This window comes from Carassius auratus, chromosome 34, assembly GCF_003368295.1.
Source record: "Carassius auratus strain Wakin chromosome 34, ASM336829v1, whole genome shotgun sequence".
Classification (NCBI taxonomy): domain Eukaryota; kingdom Metazoa; phylum Chordata; class Actinopteri; order Cypriniformes; family Cyprinidae; genus Carassius; species Carassius auratus.
In genome coordinates, this window is record NC_039276.1 from 24,372,814 (window position 1) to 24,383,703 (window position 10,890).

Consider the following 10,890-nt stretch of genomic DNA (forward strand, 5'->3'; position numbering starts at 1 on the left):
TCTGATGGATCTATTTCCTTCAGTTATTTTGTAGATTTAAACATAAATCAGTCTGATATGAAGCTCAAGTGGCAGTGTCTGACCCTGACTCCACCTGCCGGATCTAAATGATGCAGAGTAAGAGGCGGCTGGCAGGAGACAGCACAGCCACTGCCACCTGACTCCTTTTTGCCAAGAGACGAAGGTGAAGACACTTGAATAATTAACAACCACAAATAGAGACTTTAAACCGTTTTTAACTCTTTGGAGGAGAGGAAGAAAATGTTCCATTGTTAGACAGGAAATGCACTCTTAGAAACACCTGCATACTTTCCAGGCAGAAGCATCAGCATTATTATAGTTTTATTTATTTATTTTAAACTTTGTATTCAAGTTTCAGTATAATTTTAGAATAATTTGTACAAAAAGAATAATAAAAGGATACTAACATAGCACCCTTTGGCCTACAATAATGCAGATTGTATTTGATCAGAAACTGCACAATATTTGAAAAAAAAAAAAAAAATGCAGTGTACTGCAAGTTTAAGATAAAAGTTTTATTCACTTAAATTTATAACAACAGCACACCACGCTGCTTGCTGACAATGAAATGTGCTATAAATGTGTCCCTGCTATATTTACTGTAAATTGTAACTAGAGAACCATCACTCTGGCATCTCTGGGACATTTATGATTCAGCAGCATGGACAGGACCCACTCAGATTTTCTGTCTGTCTCAGATGGTCTGTACTGGATAACATCTAGTTTCTGGATTTTACCACGGATTATTAAATTCATGGCACTGAATCATTCAGTTTTTAGACCATTTGGATCATCTGTGGCATTATCTGCTGCAGACACTTTGGTACGTGCTTTTTTTTATTATTGTGGTGTCTACAATTTCGGATATACCTGCCTGAAACATCACAGCCCTTGTACTCTCTTTCTCTTTAATTAGGTAGTTTTTGACAGAAGGAGCCTATGTGTGATTTATTAAAAGGGTGATCTCATTCCCTGTTTACTTATACGCTGCCTTTAATGGCGACCCAAGCCATTTTCCAGTAAAAACATTTACATTGTTACAAAAGGTTAATTTTTCAAATTATTACTGTTGTTTTCAACTTCAACATCTTGAATCCTGTTCAGTTTTCACACAAAAATATTAAGCAGCAGCATTAAGTTTTCCACAATGATAATTAGAAATGTTTCTTAAGCATCAAATCAACATATTAGAATGATTTCTGAAGGAGCAAGAGACACTGAAGACTGGAGTAATGATACTGAAAATTCAGCATTTAAAAAATATATGTATTCAAATAGGAAATTATTATTTTTCTTTTTTTTATTAAATATATGCAGACTAAATGCAAGCACAAGATATTTCTTATAAAAAAAAAAAAAAAAAATCGTACCAATTTCTGATTTGTAAATGGTAGTCTATGTTTATTTACTCGTTGGATATACATAGAAATGTACAATATCAGTGTATCGATTTATTTTAAACATAAAAATTCCATACAGTTATAAAATAGTTATGTCCTAGCTTTTGCAAGGGGACAGATACAGATGAAAAAAAAAACTGTATTAAGCTGGAATTTTCACTTTTCTGTGCAAGAAATTTTGCATAATAATGGCAAATGTATTTATAATAATTATAATAAAAGCTCAATTCAAGCTCAAAGCTAAAAATCTGAAGCACATTTGGAACAGCGTTTAATGTTACAGTATAACATTACCATCTTAACATGTCACATTAAGTGCAGGCACAGTGGTTAGAAATCGGTTGGAATTAAACATTAAATGCCATATTAGGAATGGGAGACAATACGAAAATTGTGTTAAATGTTTAGTATTTAATTTTTTCGTTTGCATTTGTAGACATCTCATTTATAAAAAAATATATATATATTCAAATTAACTTATAATTTCCACAAACTATGAGATGCTGTCAATACCTGAATAGGACACATTTTAGTGTTGCTCCAAATGTACAAAAAAATTTATGTCCGCTAGAAAACACTCTAAGTATGAATACTTATGAATAGTAATTAGATCAGGTTGGATTTAGAAGGAAGATAAAAAATGTGTTAAGGTAGAGTGAGAGAATGAAAGAGCAGTATGAGAGGAGAGCAGAAGTTAATTGACTTGAGTCAAAGACAAAAGGTCTAGTATGCAGCACTCTAATAATATCATTGCTTGCTGAAGTATCTGAATACTAGACAGAGGAAGGGAGAGATAGAGAGAGGTAGGAGATAAAGTTAACTCATACACACTTAACTCAGAACTCATCAGAAATACTGTGGTCACCTGGAAGACTCCACACAGCCCCTCTCTGCACCTCTTTCCCTGCTTCTCCATCTGTGCTCAATCGCAAACTCTGCCTAACGGCGGTCGTCTCTCTGCAATCGGCTCCGGTAAAGCAGGAGGTGGGCAGCAGTGAGGGTCTGACGCTGGGTTATTCAGTTTTTACAAGCTTGCTTGGTCTGCTGTGGATTTTGTTTTGGCTTGTTTTTGAAATAGAGAAAAAGAAGCACTTCACTTCTATCAAGTAAGACGAGGCAGCTGGGATGCTCTGCATTCTAATATCACTCAAAGGAATGGGGAACATTAAAAGGCTCTCAGCAGTCATATTGTGGTACAACGATGGGGACTCGTTCAATTACTGGCACAAACACAGGGATCTCTTTCCAGCCCTGCACCTGTGCTTTCCCATACCTACTGCATCCATTGTACTGCATATGTTACTCTGCATTACTATTATTTATCATAAACTTACAAACACATAAAGTGTTAAAGGGACAATTTACATAAATTTGAAAATTGTCATCATTTACTCAACCTCATACCATTCCAAACATATTTAATTTAATTTAATTTAATTTAATTTAATTTAATTTAATTTAATTTAATTTAATTTAATTTAATTTAATTTAATTTAATTTAATTTAATTTAATTTTAACAGAAAATAAGTATTTTTGCTTATATTCAACGTCATCATGACATTATTAAAAAAAAAAAAAAAAAAAAAAAAACATTTTCATATCCTTAACGACAAACAGCATTGATCATATGCCCAAATATAATTAAATAAAACCAGAGATGCTGCGATGATAATAAATGAATCAATTAATACTGACTTACATTTTAGTCAACTGCTGACATAAAGCTATCATGTAGCAGAAGACTAGATTATATAGCAATAAGACTTTGAAAGAAGAACTCAAAATGAAATTTAAAATAACGGTTTTCTAGTGAAATATATTTTAAACTGGAATTTATTCCTATGATATCAAAGCTGAATTTTTAGCAGCCATTACTCAGTCATCAGTGTCACATAATCCTTCAGAAACCTTCCTAATATGACCACAGAACTGATTAACATTTTTGTGGAAACCGTGATGCATTTTTCTTTGCTAAATAAATAATTTTTTAGTATTATGTCTGTAATATCACATTTGATTAATTTATTAAAAAGTATTTAGCATAAAAAAGTATTTAGAAAGTACCATTTCGTATATGGCAGTATATGTACAATGCATGTAAAAGTATAAAAGTGTCTGCCAAATGCATAAACGTTAAAAAGTTAAACCTTCAAAATCTTCCTATGCTTTTTAAAGCTAGTGGTCACTATGAAATGTCTATATATTATGAAAAACTACATACATTTTGCGTTCTACTGAAAAAAATAACAGCATACTGTCCAGGCTTGCATCAACATTCAGGTGAGTATAGTAAATACTGAACACTTCTGGGTGAACTATTGTGTGCTTTCAGGGTGTGAGTGGATATGTCACAGTCTATGGTACAGCAGTATCCGTCCATTAAGAGGCAGAGACGCTGTTAGGAAGCTTCTCTATATGCTGCCCTTCAGCTGAGCAAGGCCACAGCTCAGGGCTGGAAGGGTATTTTTACTCCACTGCTTACGAGTGCAAAACCCTCCCGACATGTACAAAAAAAGCCTTGCAAAGTTCAAGCGATTATATAAAGACTGGCACATCAGAGCAGTAGATCGGTCTCACCGTTATTCTGCACTGAAACATCAGGTAAATTATAGATCCTTGTGACCAATGACTTAAATATTTATGAGGGTAAGAGAACAACAATGGGTTGATGGCATAGGATGGCCAAGAACGTTTCATCTCTGAACTTCAGGTGAAACGTATCCAGGAAGGAGAAAGGGTAAAGCTGCCATGCTACAGTGTAATTGTGCTATTATTGCTCAGCAGCAAGCCTACAGTCAAACCCCACTGTGCCTTTGTGCCTTCTAAGTACACAGTTTATTCAATAGGGTATTTTCTGTGAATCAGTGTGAAAATAGGTTCACCATCAGTAGAAAACATGGGATTAGCACTTTTATAAGGGCCCCTGGAATCTGCGCCGTGCCTCTTTTGTGCAGAGAGGAAGAGAACAACACAACCAGGGCAAGATATTTGATTTGTCACAGAGAATACCTCCCAAACACACACAGACACACACTCACAAAGAAACAAACACAGCGTCTGCGAGCTTCAGAGAGAACGATTCCATTGTTATAAAGTTAACAGCACTGTGAAATGAAATTGATGCAGCACTAGCAGGCAAAACGCCACGTTCAGGGTATTTAAATGAACCTGGCGTTTATGAGTAACAGAAGGCCATGAATGGAGTGAATTTTAATCAGCCGAATGAGTGTGCCACACATTTGTCTCGGGCGTGTGTAAAGTTAACTACATCTGTCTGCGTTCAGCAGTGATGACAAGCCCTGGGTTCTACCTGTCTGTAAATAATGCATGCTGCATGGTGTGATATCTAAACGCTCATTTCTCCCTCGCACCTGGATGGGGCCACGCAGTAAAATGTGGTAAAAGGTTGCAGAGGCTAATCGTCTGCGCCACTACATTAATTATCGCGCAGCAGAGCTTGTGCATGGGGGCCTGGTCACTTCTAGAGCCGGATTTCTGCTGTAATTCTCAATTAGGAAGGAACTCAGAGCACGTCTGCACACACATACGCATTGTGTACCCACAATGCAAATTGTCAGAGCAGTTTTCCCAGCAGGGAAAGACAAAGGGTAAGAGGAACATAATAACATTTTGCCCTTTTTCAATCCCTTTCCTCCCACTGTTTTAATCTCTTTCTCTCTCGCTCGCTCTCTGCGATTAACTAGTTTGCTGCTGCCTCAGCCTTTGCACACAGGCGATGGTGATTAGGACTTCACAGAATTTTGTGCTTTTTGTGCTGGACAATTATGCAAATGACGTTAGCAACATCCAATCTACACAATCGCCCACAACCCCTGTGCAATCAGCACAAGAGCTGATTATAACACCTGTTCACACTGCCATGCATCTGCCAATAGAGGCATTATGGCCATACATACTGTATAGATGTTCATTGTAAGGATCCTTTCCCAGAGCACAGCAGTGTCTGAATGGGGCATCACTGAGTAGAAAGGGATGCTCACATCACAGCTCAGCGGGGATATGGGCTGACTTAGCAGCGACTGTGAGGAAATCAATACCAGCGTTGAAATAACCCCATTTATATGCATATTCATGAAAGGGGCAATATTCCACTCAGTGTCTGACTTTGTAAGAGTCCACTGACACGGGACAGCTTCAACTAGCTACTCGTTCAGTTTAGCAGCATAGTATGATGTTTTTTTCTGCCTTATTCCACCTGGAAAATAAACTAAACTAAACAAAACAAAGCAAAGCAACAAACCTAACCATAAGAAAATAAAAGGCATAAAAGAGGGTATTGTTGGAGTCTTCTAATTTAAGGAACTATAGACAGGATACAGTATATGATATAAAGATTCCTTTTCTGCTCTTCTATAATTTAACAAATTCCAAAAAGTGATGTAAAATGAAACAAAATATAATGTTATTAATAATAATATTAATAATAATAATAAAAAAAGTTTTAACAAAATTGTCATTTAATTTATAATTTGTTTAACGGTAAGTTTCCAGGCATTGTTAAATGTTCTGTTTTATGCAATGGTCTAATCTCTTCTCCACAACTATCGCAAGTACAATGTACTCTGTGTCAAAGTCGCTGTTATGAGTCATTAAATACGCAAGCTATGCACAACTTGTCTTGTTTTCATTTTCCTCTGAGCATTATCAACAGGTCGACGCTTTCACTTAAACCAAGCCTTCTGATGTGGTGAGAAGCCAACACTATCTCACGACCAATTTGTACGTATTTTACGAGGTGACTTATTCGTACGAATTTGTACGACCTCACTCGTACGATTTTATATGACCCCAGTGACGGTTAGGTTTAGGGGCGGGGTTAGGTTTAGGTCATTCGTACAAATTCATACAAATTGTGCAACTCGTAAAATACGTACGATTTGGCAACAATCGTATGAATTTGTATGAGTGTGGTCGTACGAATTCGTACGAATAAGCCCCCTTGTGAAAAATGTATGAATTGCCGTGAGATCGGGTTGGAGAAACCCAAGAGAGCAAGTCCCTCTAATTACAAAGATAGATTTCACCGAGTGGCAATGTATTTCATAGCAGAAAAGTCCATCATATTATAAGAGTGACTATGGGAGCACTCTCACTTTCACAGTTACATTGTTATTATCCTTCCCCCTCTCCTTTCCTCTGCATCTGAGCCACGCTGAACAAATGTTTTACAGCACAAAGCTTTTCTTCTGGACTAAAATATCACTGCACCAGGAAAAGGAGCCAGATGGCACTGCACCAGCGCTGGGATAAGCACAGCTTTCTTAGGCTGCCTTTCATTCCCTTACATCTGAGAGTGTGTGTGCAAGAGTATATGAGACTTACAGCTGCTTTATACAGCGGCGGGAGTAATGAACAAACTTTACTGTTACAGTGGTGGCAGTGATGTACACAATGCTCAGCTGTAATTTTACATTCACTGACACCAGATTCTCCCTGCAACAGAGTGGGAGATGTGTCAAATCTGATAATTGAGATCAAGCTGACAACGGCCACTGAAACCTACTTTTCGTCCGTGCTCGACAAAACAATCTGTTGCTGCATTCACAGTTAAGCCACCCAAACGTTCCCTAAGTATTAACCTTTCAGCTGGAGGGGGAGGCAGATGAGCAGCCTTGGCGCTTGATCCCAAGCCAAGAGCTTCAATATTTCATCTCCAATCATTTTTGATTCTTTTGAAAGGAGGAGGCTGCTGTCAAGACATCTCTGTTCCCCCAACTGACAGAGATGACACGGGCAAGCTTGAGAAGGAAGCAGTGAAAGAGAGTATGAAATTTCACTTACACATTTAAAAGCTTTGAAAGATGCTTCCATTCAGGAGCAGAGCACTTTAATTAAATTACACTGTACAGCTGAATCATTCATCGTATTACTTTGTATTTATAATCCTGCTTAACTCGCCAAAGAATTGAAAAACAATCTTCAAACTGCTCACAGAGTAATTATGAAAAATAATATTTTACTAACGCTGATTTTGTTTTAAAATTCCCCTTTGAGCTGCCCTAGATATGGCGGATTTACAGCAGAGTTAGTGCGGAAATAGAGGCAGTTTGTGAGAGCAAAATCAGGAGGATTATTTCAAGGGTAAAACCTGAAAAGTACGGTTAGACTAAATCCCAGGCTGTGACTGTGAGTAGAGATTAATTTGATCCCTATCCATCTGTTAGGTATTTAGTTATGGTCAGAGCCGAACTCACTTTCTCCATCAGCAACTTTCCTCATAAACAGGAAGTACTGAACGTGAAGTCATTTTGCAACACTTTTCCAGAGGGATTATTGCTTTGCCAGTTTCACTTTGATGTTCATGTTACAAGGCGATTTCTTATAACTTCCTTATAACCCATCATTAAAAATACAATTTCATCTAAAATGAAAAAAATGGTAACATCTAAATTAAATGGTCTTATTCAAGTCAAAACCATTTAACATCACTCTATCAACCTAAATACATGATTTAACTGAAATATAACAACTGCAGGTTAGCCCTTTTTACAGATTGGTTTTACTATAGTTATCATAATATTAATTAATTATACTCGTCTGTTTGACGTGAAGTTTTTTCACAGTACTTTGTTACTTAGTTTTTTTCAAGAAGCAACATTTTCTAGCTTCAAATCTGATGCAAACACTTCCTAGGCACATGAGCAAACACACATCAGTAAGGAAGACAGGGTAGTTACCAAGTTTTTGTTGCCGTTCTTGCTGAGGGGACCTCGGAAAACTCCCTTGATGTTTCGAAAGTGTCCATTGCTGAGATGTGTGGAGCTGATGACAATATAGTAACACGCCATGGGGGACCCGAAGCTTCCATGCACAGAGTCCAGCCAAGAGAGAGTGAAACAAGTCCACCCAACAAGCCTTTTCTTTTGTTTCTCTCTTTCAGATGAAAGGCACAAGCTCACTTTTTTCCCTCAGTCAGGAACGGAGAGAGCGTGTTCCCTCATCCTCTCGGATCCTCGAACATCAGTCTGTTACAGTCACTTTGTGGGATTTTTCTGACGTGCCTCTGCTTTTTGTAGTAGCCTCCAGCAATGCGTTATCCAGCTCTCTCCTTTTCCGTACAACGGGAAAGACAGTAAGGCAGAGCTGCTCTTTTTCGTCTTCCTCAGTCTCGGCTCTCTGCGCTGGGCTGAAGTGTGTCTGGGCTGAGTCTCCTGCTCGTTGTGCAACTGATACGCGCTAGTGAGAAAGCTCCACTGGGTCTGGCAAAGGAGAGCATGGTGTTAAAGTGTGCCGTGCGTTGCCGCTCCAATGAACGGGGCCAATGGTGAACAAGCCTCTGGTCTGATGGTGAGGACTGGGATGAGAATTGCATCTGTCACATGCTGCTCTTCCATATCCACTGAGTCAGCCTCTACTCTCTCTAGCCAACCAGGATTCAGCATCTTTTTCTCACACACCCCCTCTCTCTCCCTCATTAGTGCTCTCTCTCTCCCTCTCGCTCGTGAGCATGTTCTTTCTTAGGAAGGAGCTGAGGCAGCAGTCAGGAGCAGGTAAAGGAAGGCTGAGGTGCTGAGATAGAGGCTTCGGTATGTGTTACATCCATTATCATCCATCTTTTATCAGGTTAATGTGTTCGAGAGCTTAAAAAAAAAAGATTTATATGTTCTACGGACACAGATACCTGCAAATCAACAGTCCCAGGTGGTGCAGTTTACATGCATTTTGGGTTTTTCCTAATGAGGAAGTGTAGAAATCCATAAAGCAACTACTATAATAGTTATTTACATGCTGAAATGACAGAACTGAAGATTCATGACTTCTTTATGAAGAAAATGTAAAAAGATGCTAACCGAAGAAAGATCAAACAGGAATTTTTAACTCATTTTATTTTAATGAAGACTGAAAAAACAAGCTTCAAAACAGAGTGGAGCTTGAGTATTGGGAATCCTGTGTCAGAGATCTCTGGATGCATTGCATACCTAAGGACTACACTGACTGCAGCTCTAAACAGAAAAAGAAAGAAAGAGAGAACCGTACCAGCTTCTACAGAGCATGTGGCTGCATGAAACATGCCAGAGAGAGAGTTCCCTTCCCACCCCCAATTTTAGAAGAGCAATAATGCCTCGTAACCAAGCAACACAGTTTCTGAATCAATTCTAAATTGCATACAGTAAGAGAGTCAGATGTAAGGGGCAAGACGAGTGGGTGCGCACATGTACAAATGTGTACAAATGTGTCTTTCAATATGTTAAGAGACATTGTAACTGGTAACTTTGCAATAATTCTACAAATTAAAATGATAGGAAATATGTTGTTCATGGATTATACTAATGAAAACTACCGCAGTGGCCACAGGAAGACGTCTTGGCATGTTTGAGACTGCAGCATAATTGAGCGGAATGGAAGACAGATATCTTGGAAAGCAATGTGACCAACTGCCAATTAAAATGAACCATCAGGGGCTGATTTCAAATGGGAGAACAAATGCTGTTATTCATTTCATAAGTGTTTGAGCCTATTCTGCAAAATGATTTGTTCATAAAGAGGGAGTCTAGATATCATTAAAGAAATTGGTCCTAGATAACTTGCAGATTATGAAACACTGCAGATATCATGTTGGCGGTTTTGTTGGAATTTTGACCACAAATTAAATACTTTAGAATGCCACTAATTGTTTTTTTACTAAACTATTATATATATATATATATATATATATATATATATATATATATATATATATATATATATATATATATATATATATATATACACACATACATACATATATATAAATTCAAACATATATATTTTTATTTCTACATGTGGACAGCAGACAACTGGGTCAAAAGGTTTACAAATAAAACAATTGATCTTACACACAAAAAACTCAAAATTGATCTCACACACAAACTCATGCTGTACAAGAACTGATTATATTTCCAGCAAAGTAAAAGCATTCCGTTTTTAATTCAATTCAGCAATACCTGCATCCGTAAAAACAAAAAAAGAAAACTTTACAGATTTGCAAAAGATGGATGATTTTGAGATGGGCTTTAAATTGCTTAAACAAATCATCATTCATTATTTATCTAAATGCATTTATTGACCACTGAATCATTTGGTTTATAATGAGTGTGGTGGACCATTTCGCTGAGAGAAAACATCAAATGCATTTCCGATAAAGAAGCATCTCTTCCCCTTAACCAGCCGATAACTGCAAACACAAGAAGACTGTTATTAGTAAACTAATGGAAACAATGTTGCATGAACCGCTTTACCTTAAAGTATCATCTAATTCTATGTAGAGACATATCATTGGGTAATAACTGCAACAGTAGGGAAGAGGAGGAAGAAAGTTTTCCTCGGAACTGCTATAGTATGAGCTGTCAGATGTCAGGGAGATTTGTTGCAAGTGAAAAGCCCCACTTCATTGGTGACATCAGTGTGGTCATGCAGCATACAGTGGTATTCAGTTAAGGGCATGCACATAAGGCAGATTGGCCCCCT

The 10,890-nt window shown here is 37.6% G+C and overlaps 1 protein-coding gene across 1 annotated transcript in view; it reads right to left on the reverse strand.

Moving 5' to 3' along the window:
- LOC113053595 (zinc finger protein 804A-like) overlaps nucleotides 1–8,781 on the reverse strand; it is a 48,683-nt gene extending 39,902 nt beyond the window's left edge. The window contains exon 1 of the mRNA XM_026218728.1: nucleotides 8,121–8,781. Within this exon, the coding sequence (XP_026074513.1) occupies nucleotides 8,121–8,231 (111 nt within the window). The 5' untranslated portion in view covers nucleotides 8,232–8,781. The remainder of the gene's footprint in view (nucleotides 1–8,120) is intronic.
- Between the last annotated feature and the right edge of the window lie 2,109 nt (nucleotides 8,782–10,890).